Source organism: Aedes aegypti, unplaced genomic scaffold, assembly GCF_002204515.2.
Source record: "Aedes aegypti strain LVP_AGWG unplaced genomic scaffold, AaegL5.0 Primary Assembly AGWG_AaegL5_hic_scaff_757_PBJ_arrow, whole genome shotgun sequence".
In the NCBI taxonomy this organism is placed as follows: domain Eukaryota; kingdom Metazoa; phylum Arthropoda; class Insecta; order Diptera; family Culicidae; genus Aedes; species Aedes aegypti.
In genome coordinates, this window is record NW_018736445.1 from 2,576 (window position 1) to 21,310 (window position 18,735).

General features: G+C 37.4%; 1 protein-coding gene across 1 annotated transcript; it reads left to right on the top strand.

The window, feature by feature from the left end:
- The first annotated feature begins 913 nt into the window (after positions 1-913).
- On the top strand, positions 914-15,621 carry LOC110681362 (PH-interacting protein-like). Its single transcript, XM_021857110.1, has 4 exons — positions 914-1,467; positions 14,871-14,929; positions 15,010-15,039; positions 15,454-15,621. Exons 1-4 carry the CDS (start codon positions 1,404-1,406, stop codon positions 15,619-15,621), a joined length of 321 nt encoding a protein of 106 aa, XP_021712802.1. The 5' UTR covers positions 914-1,403.
- Positions 15,622-18,735: the final 3,114 nt, after the last annotated feature.

The window sequence follows — 18,735 nt, forward strand, 5'->3', positions numbered from 1 at the left end:
TGGTACTGTTTCAATACGTTATATTGTTTTTGTATTGTATTTTTTATCCGGGATGAATGATTACACAAACATTATTAGTTTTATTGAGACTTTATAGTTCAACAATTTCTCAACTGTTTGTGGTACAGTGAATCTAGCAAAAAATGGATAGTATTCCAATCATTTGGCAGATTGTCATCGACAAATTTTGTTCGAAAAAATCGGCGTTTTTTTATGGTTACATAACTTAACCGCCTATTCCCCACATTGTTATTTTCCCAATTACCATTCATCAAATTGTAAAAAACGTTTATGGTACAGTGCGTATATTGTTATTTTGGATGTGATATGGAACTGTTCAGTAATTGTCGCAAATAGTTGCGGATAGTTTCGGAAACAGTGACTATACTGTTCCAGTTTATGCGGGTACATTAATCTGTTAACTCTACCAAAACATAGTCAACATCACTACACAAGAAAATTTCTTCTGTTGATTTAACCAGAGTTGTAGTATTTTTGACTACAAACATTTTTGATCTGAGAAGTTTGGCATCATACTTTTGACCACACTGTGTTGTACGGTGGGTGTCACGGATTGAAATACAATGTTTTGTAGTGGATGCTACTATGGACATAGTCAAATTTACTGCACTGCTCAGTGATTTTCACCAGATTATAGTAAACTTAACAGATTTTTGTAGTCGGTTGAAAATCGTTGGTGCAGTTCTTAATTCTACCATGGATTCGGTAGATTATACAACAAAATTTGTTTGCGCGTGAGTGAAATTTTTCGATTCTCCATGGAGCAACCCCTCGATAAACGGCTGCTAGAATTTCCAGCAAACACACCAACACCAATGAAACGATGATTCGAGCAGTTCTCCCCGAACACATATATGTCACGCAAACGTCGAACGGCAGCCCGAATTTCAAAAGAAAGAAAACCACCAGTCAGAGCAGCAGGTCGGTCGAGTGTGCTCCGTGAAAATCGTCGTTTTCTGCGGTAAAAAGTGCGTTATCATGTTCAAACCTGGCTGCAAACGTTGTGCGAGTGTACCCGGCAAGTGATAAACGCGGTGAAAAATGGATGCCCTCATGGATTACGGTGAAAAACAGTGAAAATTGACCCGTCGATACGCCTTTCTGGGTCTCCTTCAGCAGCAAGACGGAAGAAGACACTCACTTGCGGAGGAAGGAACTCTCCGAAAGTAGGGTTGCGTTGGTGTGGGTTGAAAATACATTCAAAGGGATTTCGTGCGGGTGTGGTGGTGGTGAGTGCCGGCGCTTGCCGAGTAAAAGGTACTCACCTTTGGTGTTCGCGGATCTCAGATCCGTCAATCGAGAGTATCAAGCTGACTAATGATAGAAGTGTTTTGTGATTAGTGCGAAGAAAATGCATCTTTCTAATAGATTTATCTGACAAAATGAATTCAAATAACCTCAGAATGGAAGAGCAGAGTTTGGTGAGCAGGAACGTTCTTGTTCCAGGTAAGTGACTGCGGGGAATAAGATGTAATTCGCGTTCTTTAGAACCGGATAGGGAAATCGGTCTACGCTGTACAATTTAGTTCGCTGACCAGACTTCGACCCAGTGCTGCAGGATGAAATTAATCAAAAGAAATCCAAGATGTTTTCTTCGAAATTCTATCATGATATTGTAAATTAAATAAAAAAATGTATTCTTGTAGAGCATCTCTGCCGTGAATCGCAAGTCAGTCCCATCTGCATTTGTTCGGTAAAAATAGGAAAAAACAGCAAGTCAAATTGTCCCATAATGAAAAGTAACCGCATATCAATCCCACTACAGATTTCCGCACCGTATAACACAAAAATGAAACGTGTTTTAATCATCTTTATATTTTTCTAGGAAAAATATAGTAGTGAAAAACAAATTGTGAATGTTACATGAAGATTTGACCATGTTCCAATCCGCTGGAATTTTTTGAATATTCGTGTGGAAAACGAGTTAGGAAACATCACAAGCCATTTTCTTAATGCCTACTTTTTACAGATGGGACTGATTTGCGATTCACGGCAGATCTATTCCTAAAAACCATAAACCATGAGTACACCATGAAAATTGAAGGCGTAGAGGAAAAGGCACTAATTTTCAACCTACAAGAATTTTGTGCCAATTTTCTAATTTCCATACAAAGTAAGTTTATGGAGGATTCCTGTAAAGTATACCATGAAAACTGAAATCCTCAGGTTGACATCCAAAAAACTGTTCATCCTCAGGTTGACATCCATTGGCAAAGCTATGATGATTTTTTCCTAGGGGAAAAGCATGAATTATGTTTTAGTAGATTCCTCTGCCGCCTCACCAGGAATTCTTCTAGGAAATACTTGTGATGCTAAATTATTAATTCCCCTGGAAGTTATTGATGCGTTGCTTAACTGTATCGAAGAACCCATCACGAGTTTCCAATGAATTTCGTCTGGTATTTAAAGACTAACAATTCAAAAAGCCTCATCTCCAAAAAGTAAACAATGAGAAAAATGCAATCTTGTTTTGTCAAACAATAAATCAAATTTAAATTATGAATTTAGAGATTGTACGTTATTTTATCGTCCAGAAAGTCAATGGATAAACTGATTTATAGCTATGAATATTCATTACTATCATTTTAGCAAAAAATCATGCTAAAAAAACGAAGTCAAAGGAAATGAGGCCTTTTATTTCACCAAAAGCTGTGCAGCCCTTTTCATTTGTGCCCATAGGACGCTGGCCCGACGCTGGAGGAGGCCTGTGAGTTAACGCCTTTGTTTACTCTAAAATGTGTTGAGGCCTTCTAGTTGTGGCTTGTTTTTCATCATCTTCTGATGTGGCCTTTTGAAAATCATTCAAAATTGATGATGAAATAAGAAAATTTGAAGAGTAGAAGAGTGTTTAAGTGGTGAAGTAAAGTACATGGAGATCCCTACAGCAAGAGAAGATTCGTGCGGTTCGATTAAATATGTGATTGATTGAACTCTTCGCCATTCATGAACATTATGTATGTGCTGGTATAAAATAATACAAGGAGCAGTCGCTTCGTGGTATAACCTGCATCTACTTAATGAATTTGGAACGTTTTTTGCAATCTACATTGCAATTTGATGTTTGTTTAACAGGCCTCAACACGGTTTCTTTTTGAGAATAGGCAGCATTTGCGATGAATATCCTGGTTGACGGAAAATTGAGATGGGGCCTTTTAGAAAAATGTTATTTTTTCAAACTTTTATGCATATTTTTAAATAACTATTGTATGTTTTAGTAAGAATAGGCTCTTATACAGTTAACTCTCCCTTACTCGATATTCCGTATCTCGATATCGAGTTTAGAGAACCATAGTAAAAGTTTGGTTTTCATGGCTAACTCGACGGTTCCCTTGGAACGCCAGTTGCACTGCTTTTGTGTTCTGTAAACTCGGATACCTCCCTAACTCGATGGTCCCTTCAATATCGAGTAAGGGAGAGATGACTGTACATTGAAATCAGCAGAAAAACCGATTTGTTTACATTTTGGACTTGAGGCCTTTTCAATGGTTGGTCTTGATTTATCCAGGAATTCCTCCTAATAAATGCAGGGCTTGTAGCCGAATTCTTATTAGAGATTTGGCCTCTATCTTAACGCAAATTTCTAAAACTTCACTATCTATATAAATAAAAATTGAATGGTGTTTGTATGTCACGAAATGGCTTACGAACGGGGGTTGGAACGGATCTAGATAATTCTTTCTCCGTTTCGTTCGTCAAGGGTTCCGACGTGTTTGTGTGTACAAAAATCCAAGAATATTTACCAGGAAAGTTGGAAAAAAACGAGAGTGAACGGAACTGTTATTTTGTATGGACGATTCATAGCATTTTTCAAAAAGCCTACTTGATGGCAAGACGAAGTTTGCCGGGACCACTAGTTACTAATGAAATATCTCTTGAGTCTCTTATTTCTACAAATGTCACCTTTTCTTTTCCTAGCGATGAATTTCGATTCGAAATATCTAACCAGGAATTCTCATAGCGATACCCTACAAGTTTTCCAAAATGCTTATCCAGGATCTCCTTCAGGGCTCACTGATTCCAATTTTATACCGAATTTTCCAGTAGTTACTCTAGTAGATCTTCCAAGATTATCCACAATGGTTCAATCCAGTGTTTTTGAAGAAATTTGTACAAAATTTTCCAGGAACTCCCATAAGAATTCCATAAGAAGTTCCTACGGTGATTTTTCCCAGTTGTTTCTCCAGCTATCTTCATGTGAATAATTCGATTGAATCTGACCATTTATACCCAAGATTTTCTAAGGATTCTTGATAGTCTGTATACGTTCGGAAGCATGAATTTGTCAGACAAACTCGTACTAATGAATGAATTTAAACAATACCACACAAGTGAAAACCACCAGATTATCAAATCAAGATGATTTAAATTAAATGCACACCTTCATATGGAAATTTCATTCATTCATTGTAGGGCCATTGAACTCTGTTTTTTTTTTATGAAAACATGCAAAGATGATGTAAATTTTCATGCAAACACAGCGTCGCTTACGTTCAATCGGCGCTTGAACGAAGGCGGAAGAATATGAGATTCGTCGCAACGATTTGAATTTTTGAATCAAATTTTTGATCAAGCGATTCAATTCTATTTTTTAATTTTGGATTATTGTGTGGCTCATCAAACTATTATTATTATTTGATCAAAAAATGGTCAGCTCTTCTAACATGATTAAATACAGTACAATATTTCCATGTCAAGTTTAACAAGTCATGCTAATTAAAAAAAAAAATGCCCAACTGTACACTTCAAAGCAATCTGTTTATTTTCGATAAAATTTTTATACTGAAAAGTTCGGATAGTCATCGATTTAATGCTGAAAGGCTATTTGAATTTCCAAAACATATATTCAATTCAATATATATGAACAGGTGCTTGGTTTGGGCACGCAAAGTCTGGAAAAATACTACCTGTTTACTACCTCCTCTCAAGATTTCTACAACATTTTTGAAGAAACGTCTACAACAAAATATTTTAGCAATTCATCCACACAATTTCTCTTCTTTTGTGTGAGCGATATTTTGTGGATAAACACTGTAATGAATAGGCCAACAAACCGAAGAAAGCGGGAATTTTAATCCATCGAGAAAAACGCGGACAATTTGAGATGGTCACCGGGAAAAATAAATTAACATTAACGGAAACAAATAGTCGAAGAACTCAAAAACAACGCAGATAGACTCCGGCCTGGGATGCATTGATATCAGCATTTTTTCCCGTTATACTAAAATAGAAATACAGCTCCTATTATCTACACTTTAAATTCAATTCAAGCTTTTTGAAGGGTATGATTCCCAAAATGATCTGATGATTCTTCGCCTTGAAATCGACTTGTGGAAATGTTTTAGATCGACCGAAAAAATACATGTCATAGTCAAAATAGTTACATTGGAATGAAGCTTACTGTATGTATTACTTTACTTTATTTTGATGTTTCACATTGGTACAAAAAAAAGATTTTGATATTCTTTGTATCCAAATTTGGATATTTGTCTTGAAAAGTTTTTGATGATTTATAGGCGAGTTTCAAATTTGATGTAAGTTTCTAGTTTCTAAGGTAAAGAGCCTTATTAGAGATTATATTTTAAGGATTTCGTTCTTGTAATAACCCCGAATTTTTCTAAGTTATTCTTCCAAAAATTTCTGCCAATGCCATTTCTGTGCGGCCCGCAATGATTTTTTTTCAGGTTCTTCTCATATCTAGCCCGTTGACTGTTCTGCCGACATGAAACTCGAATGTATCTAGGCTCAGCTTTTTATTTAAATTCATGCTAATATGTTAGCTTCGTTATTCTTAATTGTAATTTTTTACTTGGAGTTTGACAATTCTGTTAGAAGTTTTCTACCTTCACGTAAGTCAAGCTTGCGAAGATCTATTCGAAGTTCAGAACTAACTATTTATAGTTAAAGAAAAATGTCTCTTCATTTTTTTTTTTTCGTGTAACTCAGTTTTACTGAAAAACATGCTGTTTTTTCTCTAAATATTGTCTGTTTCATGGCTAACAAAACGCGCCGCAAACTTTTCAACAGACCTACAAAAATCGTCACCATCATTCGAATCAAAGGAGGTGATTTTTCTGTTAGGTTGGTAAGACTGGTGAAACGTCAAATTCGCAATGGCTGGTTGGCTAGCGACGGTTTCGCTTTCGAAATGTGTGGTTTCTTGTTATCGAGCGAACGAATATTTTACACGTTATTCAACAATGCTACGATGAAGAGAAGATCCTCTATCTCCCAGTGGTAATAGTTTTCATCATGGTTCATTAATTCATTTGGTTAGAAACACGGAGCTACACACTTGGTTACCAATGACTTTTAGGCGCGAAATCACAAATTATGCGAGAAATTATTAAAACATTCTAAGATGAAAGTTTATTCAGAATCAAATTTAGAAACAAGACGGAGCCATTTTTTTGTGGCATATAGTTTACTATAAACAGAATATGGAGCCGAAATTGTTGATTTAAAATACAAAATACATACACTTTCGCTCCGCAAGGATTTTATAATGTGACTAAACTCAAACTAAAACGTAAGTAAGTTAAATATTTTTGTAAAATAATTGACTTGAATTATTTTATTTTCACAGTTACTAGTCGTCTTTTTGCCTCCCGGATAAAAAATACAATACAAAACAATATAACGTATTTGTAACAGTACTATTCAATATATCGGAAATACAATACAGTATATTGTAAAATGACAATACAATTACAGTACAATATATTTGTTTTTGAACAGTTTCACTGTATGGTATATGAGATTTTTGCAATATAATGAATGGGTGGTTAAGTATCGTAACAATACAAATCTCGCATAACTTATGATCTCGCCCTAAAATCCATTGGTAACCATGTGTGTAGCTTGTTGTTTCCGAGGATTTGAATGGATTTACACGTTTTTTTAACAATTCTATGGTGAAGAAAGGATCATTATCTATCTGCCAGTGGTATTTGGTTTGGGATTGTTTTAAACATTCATTTGCTCAGAAACAACGAGCTACAAACGTGGTTACCAATGGCTTTTAGGGCGTTATCCCAGATTATGCGAGAAATATAGATATTTTTCTCATACATACATTTTTGTAAATACAACACGATATATTGTTCATGTATTTCCTGATTAGCAATTCGTGTATTGTTTTACAATACGAAAACAATTCAATGAACTGTTATATATTAGTGGTGAAAAGTATAGGAAATTGTATTTTGTATGGATTGTCCCCCAACTTACTGGATATTCGTGCCAACAGTAGCAAAATAATTTTAACTCCTATAGAAGTAAAGATGTTTACCATGGTTGCTTTCGTCGTTACAGCTAATGTCAATGTGACTTCTAAAAAACTACTTATTTTTATTTTTGAATATATTTCACCAACATTTGTTGCTTTCTGAACTTGTTTTGTTTACTTCTTTTAACCAAGCTACACAGAAAAAGCAACAGTTGTTTTACGCAAAAAAAAAGGAATTTGACCAAAATTGTAAGGTATAAAACCAATAAAAAACAATACAGTGTTATGTTTTTTCCTTAGTATATTGTCGTAGAAAGACTGTTTGGTTTGAGAGTTGAACAGTGAATGACAAAGATTTATTTTTTCATTTATTATCTAGGGTTACTATAATTAAAACTGAGGTCCAAACGCCTACTGCTAACACTCCTCCTCGATTGGATTTCGTATTATTCCGGATCATCTTTCTTATTTGCTCCAAACGTACACGATGCAGAGGCTTTCGTAAGGAATATCTGCCAGCATTGTTTCGGTTGGACAATATTTCATCTTGATGACTTCTTTTTGTTGCAGATCTCTCACAAAGAAATATCGTTACATCAATGTGTTTGTTCCTGCGTTCAATTCGGTCACCTTCAAACGAGTTTTATACAACTTTGATTATCTTCAAATACAATGATTTGGTCTAATATCTTTCTTTAACTATTTCTTCCAATAGTCGCTTAGTCCAAATTAATTTCTTGGCATCCTTTCTGTTGAACTCAAAGCTACGCTTGTCTGTTTTCTCGAAACCCAAGCAATAACTTCTCCTCCATATTTGATTAGGTACCCGGAAAATCGAATTTCTGTCTCTGCAATCTCCTGCGTAGTCAACATCAACGTACATGCAATAGGTTCTCTCGTAATAATCTCAGCTTCAGCTTATAATCTCTTGTTGCATACAAATATCTCAGTACCTTCTTTGCTTCATTCCATCCTGTTGACTCGGTGAACTTGATTTCTGAGCCAGTAACGAAACGCTTACGGATATATCCGGTCTGGTTTGCACTGCTATATACAGGAGACCTGCGATAAGGCTAAGATATTGCGAATTGCTAGATAACGGTTCTCTCTACTCCTTCTCCTGTAATAGCTTGTGTCCATCGGAACTTTGGACGGCTTCGCATTTTGCAAATTGAATCTTTCGGTTAACTTGCGAATGTATGCTTGCTGATTGAGTTTGTATCCTTCATTGTCCTTTCTCTACCACAATTTCCCAGAAAATTTCGTACGTCTCCTAGATTTGTAACGGCAAAGTTCTTCTCAAGCTGGTTGTAGATCGACACAAATTCCTCTTCAGTTGCTGTAATAATAATCATGTCATCAACGTAAATCAGAATAAATTCTGTCTCTCTCCTGTAGTCTTGCGCTTGTACATACAAACATTGATTCAGTTCGACACTGTTTTGAAACCTATCGTCTTGAATACTGAATCGACTTTTTCTGTTTCCAGACCCTCGCCGATTGTTTTCAATCCAATATAAATTCCTCCTTAATCGACAAAACTTTGCGCTCGGATCCAGTGCTTGTATTCTTCAGGTTTGCCGCATTATATAGTTTCCTCCATTGTCCATTAAGATAAGCTGTTTTAACATCTACGGTGCTTCACACACATCTTTCTATGACTAGCAATACTCAGCAACATGCGGAACGTAACTTGGTTGGCCACAGGAAGCGAATACGGTCATCATAATCCAACTCCGTACTTTTGAGTAAAACCTTGTGCGACAATCCTGCTTTGTATCGGACTACGTTCCCTTTTTCATCGACCTTGGTCTTGAATAACCACTTGCATCCAATCGTTTTTTCTCACCGGTTGGTAAATCAAACTAAATCCCACGTATTATTCTTTAGTAAGCTTGAAACTCCTTATCCATGCAGCTCTCCACAGCCTCCGCATCATCACTGTTCAATGCTTCTTTGGTTGTTCGGGTTCGGATCTTTTATGTTCCGTACTGCCTTCAAACCATGGATTGGTGGTGGTTTCCTCATTCGTCTGCTGTTGTTGATGCTCACGACTGATTGATTTCGGGATATATCTGTAATTGGGTACGACGGCAAACCTTTGTTTGGAAAGATAATAATCGTTATACTTGCCAGGGAATGGCGCGCTCCCGTCCACTGCGCCTCAAACACCGTGGACAAAGGTGGGTTGTTGTCGTGGAGGGAGCGCCATTATTGTCACGTCATTTGAATCGTCTGAACTATCTTCATTAGGGGAAGGGGTGGTAAAAGAATACCTTAAGGAAATCATCTTGTTTCTGATAGAAAAACGAAGAAATTGTATAGTTCTATCGCACAACATCAAAAATAGGGATATAATCTATAGCAGCGACATGGATCAGACTTAAAATAGCTTAATTTCACATATTTTCATCGCTATGCAAGAAGCGATGCAAATGTTCAATTTACTTGCACTATATGGGTAAAAATGAACAGCGGTTGGTGGTAAAATGAACACCACGCAAAAAAACGTGAGCAAACAAATATATTTTTAAATTTTCATTGCCCCAACGAAAACAAATTCCATAATGATTGTAACCCATTCAAAAAGAATTCTGAAGGTAATCAGATTTGACATCATATCATAACGATATTCACCTCACTGAAAAACCTCAAGTCTTCCGAGCTAAAAGTTAAGTCAGTTCTAATTTTCAAAGGTGGTTTTCTAAAATCTTAGTTTTCATTGATATTTTCACTTCAATTTACCTGCGTATCAATCCAAAAACTCAGATTTATGCTCTAAATCTTCCGTGCGTGTTAAAAATTCATCGAAATTTGTTTTTTTTTTTTTCTCGGTAAAAGGCACGGTGTTCATTTTACCACCCCTGTTTATTTTACCACCCCTTTCCCTACTGCTTTCTGTTTGCGAAAAATACTGCGAAACCTCAGATTCCTGCAGTTCGTCGTCATCATCGGGTTTGTCTGGAATGACGCCATTAAGGGAAACTTGCAGTCTCTCTTTTCCAGTATTGAGTGGCTGTTCATTATTCGAATTAGTAACAGGAATATCTTCTAAAAAATCTAGGCTAACAAAATTGTAATTTCTTGATCGTTTTGCTAGATTATTGCCTTTTTGTTGATCTCGTTCTATTGACTCATTGATAAAAAAAAAAACATCCTGACCCTTGAATATGGTCTTCTTAACGGAATCGTATAGACGATAGGCTTTTGTTTCTTCTTCATATCCCACGAATATAGCTTCTTTTGATTTGGCATCCCATTTCTTTCTCTTTTGCTTAGGAACGTGAACCATGACTTTTGATCCAAACACACGTACTCGGGACAAATCTGGTTTTCGTCCAGACCACGCTTCTTCTGGTATTTGCTTGTGCCCCTTCGTTGGAGAACGATTTACCAAATACAGTGGCCCAATTTCATATTCGTACAGGATACTGATTCCACATCAAGTTAGTAAAAAACTATTAAATGAAGTATTGAGCTACAAATACTTTATCCACATTGAAGGTAATAGGTGTCATCTATTGTTTGCCAAGCACAAAATATTTCCATTTACATGCATCTTTGGATTAATAGAAAAGTATTGAATTGATGTCTAAAATTCACCCAATTCCATATTCGTACACCTACCAAAATTCAAACGCACAACGTTCAAACCTAAATTTAGATGCTCTATTTGATTACTGAAGTGCTTTATTATGATGTTCAGATGTAGTGAAATACATTTGGACAATTTATTAGTGGACATATATAAAATTTAGGTAAAATCATGAAAAATGCCAGTTTTCCAATGATTTTTGCTATAAAATCCAATAATTCGAACAATTACGTTTATTTTTGTCATTGGATCCAATCTATAGATTATACTCGTAAGCTCTGATAGAAATTTAGTTGAAATATATACACTTTACAGAAATCATAAACAGTTTTTATCCCTTTTGAGTTCAGAAAATTGTTGTGCCATAAGTTCAAAACTCTTCTAAAATGATATTTTTAATCAATGTAAACCAAATTTTCATTCTAAACAACAGGTAAATGTTAATTTCGAATTTGTCTGTAAAAATAATTTGAACTACGAACTTCATTTTACAACAAAGTACCCTAAACTACGCTGTACATACCTCCACATAATTGATGTCATCGTAATATTCAATTATCTTTGAAATAATATTTAAATTATATTCAAAATAGCACCCTATTTTGCAATTTATTGATTTTATAAGAAAAATACAAAATAACTTGAATGAGCAGAAAACATTGATACACTATTTAATAGAATATATCCTGTTGTTTTCATCATTTTAAAAACACGTTTGTGTTGCGGTTATGGCAATAATATTTATTCTATAAATCTCTATAATCATGTTTGGTAGTAAAATGTAAATTGAAAATGATAATTACGCAATGTTTTGATAGGAACATTAACTATGGATTATGTATATACATATAGGAGCCAAACATAAAGAAATTGACTAAAATTTTTGGTTTTGGATTTGTTATAAATATTATATTACCTAAGATTCAAAAGTATAAGTTGTTGATATCCACTCTTAGCTACTCTAAAACTGATTATAATTTTTTGAAACTTGTGCAATATTCGCAATTATCATTCTTAAGGAAGTAATGATGAAAAAAATGCAATTTATTTTTCGACTTACCGAATATTTTAGCAAAAACATGGGAAAACTGGTATTTTTCTTAAATTTACTTAAGTTTCAAATATATCCGTTTATAAATTTTCCAAATGTATTCTACTGCATCTGAACAACACAACGAAGAGCTTAAGTAGTCATCTAGTCCATTAAAAAATAGTTTTGAATGCTGTATATTTCTTTTTTGTTAGGTGTACGAATATGGAATTGGGTCAATTATAGACACAATCTCAATACTTTTCCATTATTCCAAAGATTTAAGCAAATGAATACAGTTTGTCATTGCCAAACAATAGATGACACCTATAACCTTCATTATTGATAAAGTATATCGAAGTCCATGCACCATTTAATAGTTTTATACCAACTTGATATGAAAACAGTGCCCCGTACGAAAATGAAATTGAGCCACTGTATGTAGCCACTGCTACTGATTCTGCCCAAAAAGCTTTCGGTAACTTCGCTTCAAATAACATGCAGCGCGCTCGCTCCACAATTGTACGATTAACGCGCTCAACCATACCATTCTGTTCTGGATTGTAGTCAGCTGATGTCTGATGTCGTATGCAACGCTTCTTCAAAAGGTTCTGGAAAGCTTTGTTTGTGAATTCCTTACCATTATCAGTTCTTAACGTTTTCAGCCTTCGTCCAGTTTGATTTTCAGCAAAACTCATAAATTGGTTGAATGCTCGCATGACTTCGTCTTCACTTTTTCGTTCCAAAAAATACGCGAAAATTCGTCTCGTCTTATCATCAGTGAAGGATAGATAATGAAGACTTCCACCGAGTGATTTTTCCTCCTTGGGTCCACAGATATCAGAATGAACAATCTCCAAAACTTCATCCGCCCCGTGTCCTTTCTTCGGAAACGGCAAGCGAGTTTGTTTACCCATGGCACATACGACGCAATTTTCAATTTCAGTTTTTTCGAACATCACACCAGACGCTGAACCAGATTTAAGCTGCTTCAAACTGGAAATGTTGAGATGGCCCATCCTTCGATGCCACAGCTGCATGACATGTTAAGGACATTCCAGCGCTCTTATCTTCATCGAACTTGAATAGACCTTTGCGAACATCATGGATGCCAGTTGCATGTCTGGACAACATTTTGCTGTTAGCTTGACGACTCCGGATAATTCGATCTTCATCGGTGCCTTATCTGCTGCTAATACTGTGCCAGTCGCCGGTCGTTGCTCCGTTAATAAATGCTTATCCTTGGTAAAATGATTTGAAGCTCCCGAGTCAAAATACCAGGCATCGCTCTCTTCTTCGTTGTTGGTGGACAATACCGCAGAAAATGCAGATCCCTGCTTCTTTCTACAATCTCTTGCGATAAGACCGAACTTGTGGCAGTGCTTGCATTTTGGTCCCTTCAGCGGCTGCTCAGCTGACCTTGGATGGTTTGCGCCTTGCTTCTGCTTATACGGGTATACATGCTTACCTACAAATGCGTTTTTGTCCGACGATAAATGAACTTCCTGTAGTAATTTTGTTTTGATACTATCGCCAGTGATCGGGATACCGGAATTTTTCAGTGCCATCAGCATAGGCTTGTATTCCTCGGGTAATCCAGCTAACAAGAGGGTCCCAATCCATTCTTCAGATATTTGAAATCTGACCCCGCGTAGTTGATGAGCTGTAGAGATGATTTCGTTGACGTAAGAATCCATAGAATCACACGATGAAAGGCTGCTTGTAATGAGTTTCCTCAGCAATCCTACTCGTCTGGTCAAAACGCCTACTGCTAACAGTTACAATATATTATATTGTTTTGAAATTGTATATTCAAACAAAAATGATGTTGCTTACAATACGCTGTATTGTATCCAATACGTTATATTGTACGTACATTATTGGTTTATTCCATTCACTGAATGATACGTTTTTATCCGGGCAATTAGAATCAATGACCAACCGCTCTAGCTTGCTTACATGCTCTCTCATCTGCCGACATCACAAACCACAACAATTAAACTAGGATTTGTCAAATTGCTTTGAAACAATAAGGATTTCAAACCTCATAATTAAAACCCAATGAAGAATAATGTTTAATAAAAACGATACAATTAGGAAATAATACAGCTCTTAGAGTAATTTATTTCGGGAATTATAAAGCATCATTTGAAAGTGGCAGATTCGAAATATTGTCATTTATCGTGCTCTTCATTGAAAGATTCGATAACTTTCACCGGAACATCATCTAAGTTGTACAGACACATTGTATGGAAGGCACATACAAATCACGTAGCTACTACGTATAACAGTGTCGGAAAGATAGTTCATTTGTGCATTCTTGGTCACCTACGGTTCACGTAACTGCTACGTGAAAAGTGCGATGGAGCAAAATTACGTTTGTTTCCACGTAGCCTTGGGGGCTGTCCATTAATTACGTAAGGGTTTATGGGGGAGGGGGGTTCTAGTTCTAAGATTTTTGACGCGCCATACAACTTATTTTTAATTTTCATACAAAAAATCTTACCATGGGGGGAGGGGGGGGTTGTAAAACCCCGAAAATTGTCTTACGTAATTAATGGACCACCCCTTGACGTGTGGATTGTTTTGAGTGTAGCATTAAATTATAACCATCGATTCCGATCAGCTGATTTGAGCTGAATCATCAGCGTAAAAAGTAAAAACTGGCAGCACTGGGTCACTGGTCGTTGTTTTTATTTCGTTCACGGGTGCTTGTCTGTTGTTGATGTGTGTGCATGACACTCACTTATCTGATAGCAAATCAGTCAGACTTGTCTGTCAGGGTGTGCGAGAGGCTGAGTGCTGTTTGTGGGTTATTTTTTGTGATCGTCTCTTCCGTGCTGTTCGTCGTGTAGCGAGTGATTGACTCGGAAAGGCACACAGTACAGAAACTGCTCCGATGTAGACTGTAGTACATATTCCTATCAGCAACAGCATGAAGAATACCGAGAGTGGTGCAAATGGCTCAAAATCCGATGTTTTATCTCCGTTCGTTGCAGAACTCTATTTCCTGATTTCCAAGTTTTTGGCCAATGGACCGCTGCGGGAAACTGCCAAGGTGGGTAAAATAAAGTCCTCCGGGATGTGGTGAACCGGTTCCAACAATCAGCTAACCCACTTTCATTCCGTTTGTTCCAGGTTTTGGCCCAGGAATTGGAGCATTTAAACGTAAGTTTCGGTTTTTGTATACAAACGATGGCGCGTCTTTTCCTCAGAGGAGCGCCGCGACGCGAACGTTCAGCTTCAAAATATTTTTGTTTAGGATCACACACGTGCTCGGCTAACTGTCAAATTCCTCCTCTGTTATGGGTAGAGACTTGACACGACAGCAACAACGAAGGAAAGAGTGTAGAAAGAAACGGTCGAGGGACCGCAGAGGAACGGACCAGAGTTGTACGGCGCCCGCCGTGTGTGACCTTGACCTTGTCCTACTCTAGTGTAGACACTAGTATATAGACTCAATGCGCCAGACGAGCCTCCAAACCGTCTGGGCCCGATCTGAAAGTTCATTGACTTTTAACGCAGTTTTGTTTTGATCTTGTCTTTCTTCCCGTTTGTTCCCGCGGTGTTACCGTATTCTAGATCTTGCCCCGCCGTTTGGACTGGACCGGCCAAGAGCATCGCCAAACGCTGGACGAGTTGGTAAGTACCTATATCACTGACTCGTGTGTGGGGGAGGACTTGGGACTTTCCCCGGGGGGGAGGGTTTACTCGCGATTCCAGTCATGGATGATGAATCACACAGATTGACCACACTTCGTTTTCCGCTGCGCCGTGTCTTGCCGTTTTACACATACAGCAAGACGACCGACCATCCGTATGTATAGGGCAGCTGCAGCAGCGCTTCTGCGTAGCTGATTCGAGAATCGAAGCCGCGAAGCTTGTTTGAAGGGCATCCGGTTTCCGGTTCCGGGGATTTTACGGCCGGGTAGGAACGGAACATGGTTCCGGAAGTGGCCACCGGTGGAACTGAATGTGATATGTTTTAAATGTGAAGTGTAAATGTTTCTGGTGAAATGGCATGTACATTGGTTAAATTTGTCCAAGTGGTCACTAAACAACCTCCGGATACCCGGAATCAACCCGGAACATCCGGTAAAAAAGCTTTCCGAGGGAATTATATAACGACGCAATTTGATTACGTCACGCAGTGGAAGATCCCCAAAAGATGTCTAATACTCGATGAATGTTCACAAAATCCGTTAACCATGGCCACAATCCCGAGGACAAGCCGGAGATTCCCCGCCAGGACGTATACCCTGCTTGTCCGACTCCCAGCGAATGAGTGTATCGATTTTCACACAGGGGGCAGCCATCTTGAATCGCCTGTGTGGACGGTGACGACGATGATGTGCTGCTGCGAATGCAAGGTGCTTCCACTTGGACTGCTTCTCTTGCTTGCTGGCGCTCCGAGGTCAGTTTACCGGAATTATCCGTTCACCGATGGAGCTGGTTCCTTCCCCCGTTGATAGCGGAGTACTTATTGTCGATTTGCTTTTCGCGCTGCTGCTATGCTCTGTTGCTGATGAATGCAAGAGTGTTGCGCTCGGGGGATAATTTTTCTAAAAATAACTTCTGAATTTTCGAAATTTTTGGTAACTACAGAAGTTTTGAAATAGTTTATAATAGGCTGAAGAAGAAAGCTTCTAAATAAGAATTCAGGCTTAGTATTTGTATCATTATTCAGTTTGTTGAAAGCTCTTCGTATTCTAGACTTTGTTTCTTGTTGAATATTTCAAACTTAAGCTATTCCATGGAACATAATTTCATAATGTTTTAATTTATACGACGCCATTTTTAGCAGAAACCTATTTTCTGCCTTCGCCGTTCGTTCCTTGTTATTTTACCATCATGCTCAACACACACACGCACAGCTGGCTGCTCTGTGCCACTCGAGAGAATGTGTTGTTTGTAGAGGCGATCGATGTACGATAGCAACCTTCCCACGCGATGTGTTACCTAAGCTGCCTAGAGAGGTTGGTTGAATTGAATTTTTCTGCCACTTTGCAGATATGCTTCTTTCGAAGACGAATATTTGATCCTGTCAAAAGGACCGCTAATTGAAGGTCAATCGTTTTGATTTGTTTATCAACGAATTCCTGTGGATGTAAGGAATGCTTTGAGATGTGTTTTATTTCGCTACGGGCACTTTTTTGGACATCTTTCCAAAATAAGAAATTTTCAACTTTTCCTCATTAGAAGATCACCAGCATCTCAAAAATGTAACTTTTATCAAAATAGACATAATTCGTCAAAATCATTAAAAATTACAATCATATTTCATCAGTACCATCCGACTTCAGTGAGGGATGGCACGTCGCCATGTTTGAACCGTTCTTCCATTCCGTTCAACACTAGCACACAGCCGCCAGTGTCTACATATAGCAGAGCAGCCCACGAGCTCATACATTGAAAATAGCACTAGCTTGAAGCTCTTTATACGTAGCTACGCAGACCCGTCCGTTGCTCGGGCTTCAGCAGAGCAGCTCTGCTGTTTGTCCGTTGGATTCGCTTCGCACCAACACAACGGGACGGGAACCTTCGGCTAACACAGCTCCGCAGCAGAGCACCCGTATCGTTCCGATCCGAACGAACGAAGCAAAGAGGTGCCAATGCAGTGGTTCCCAACGGTCACTAACTGAAAATAAAAAAACACTTATTTGAGAACTCAAATAGTTGTAGCGGTACATTATAAGCTTTTCAGCAAGATCATTTTGAAAGTCTCAGTTTTTCGCTCTGGATCTTTTTGGCTTTGAAATATTTCTGATTTTACATGCCTTGCAGTGCCTAAATATACAAATGGAAAAAAATGCCCAATTCTCGAATCAATCCCTACCAAGCAATGCAGAATTCGCTCTCATTTGAGTATGAAGCACGATCAAAGCAAGCAAAGAAAAACATCCCATCCCGAGGAGGAAAGAATAACTCGTCAATAACTTGTGCATACCATATTTTGGTATCATACCATGATTAGGTATTGTTCAGTTATCAATACCACATTTTGGTATTATAATGGTATTTGAAACAAATGTTTAACACAATTAATAATACTTCATTTTGGTATTCGATAGCTATTGAGGACTGCTGGAGGTATTGAACTACTATTGGAAAATTTCCCTTTTCCCGAGCAGAAGAAAATAACTACTGAATACCAAATTGAGGTATTCCATACCAGATAATTTTCAATACTTACAACCTCAATGAGGTATGAATAAGCCCTGCATACGAGGTAAAATACCTCAAATAATATCTCAAGCATATTCTACGAACACCAAACTGATAACTAGATCAGGTATTGTAATACCTCAATAATACTTGATGGTTTTTCATATAAAAGGGAAATTTCCAATAGTAGTTCAATACCTCCAGCAGTCCTCAATAGCTATCGAATACCAAAATGAAGTATTATTAATTGTGTTAAACATTTTTTTCAAATACCATTATAATACCAAAATGAGGTATTGATAACTGAACAATACCTAATCATGGTATGATACCTAAATATGGTATGCATAAGTTATTGACGAGTTATTCTTTCCTCCTCGGGTTATATGAAAAACCATCAAGTATTATTGAGGTATTACAATACCTGATCTAGTTATCAGTTTGGTGTTCGTAGAATATGCTTGAGATATTATTTGAGGTATTTTACCTCTTATGCAGGGCTTATTCATACCTCATTGAGGTTGTAAGTATTGGAAATTATCTGGTATGGAATACGTCAATTTGGTATTCAGTAGTTATTTTCTTCTGCTCGGGATCTGTTGCGGTCCACGATCGTCATTGTATCGCAAGGTGTAACAAGTCTGATAAATGGAAGCAGCGAGCGAGAGCCATAAAGAGAGAGCGATGATAAAATCCATT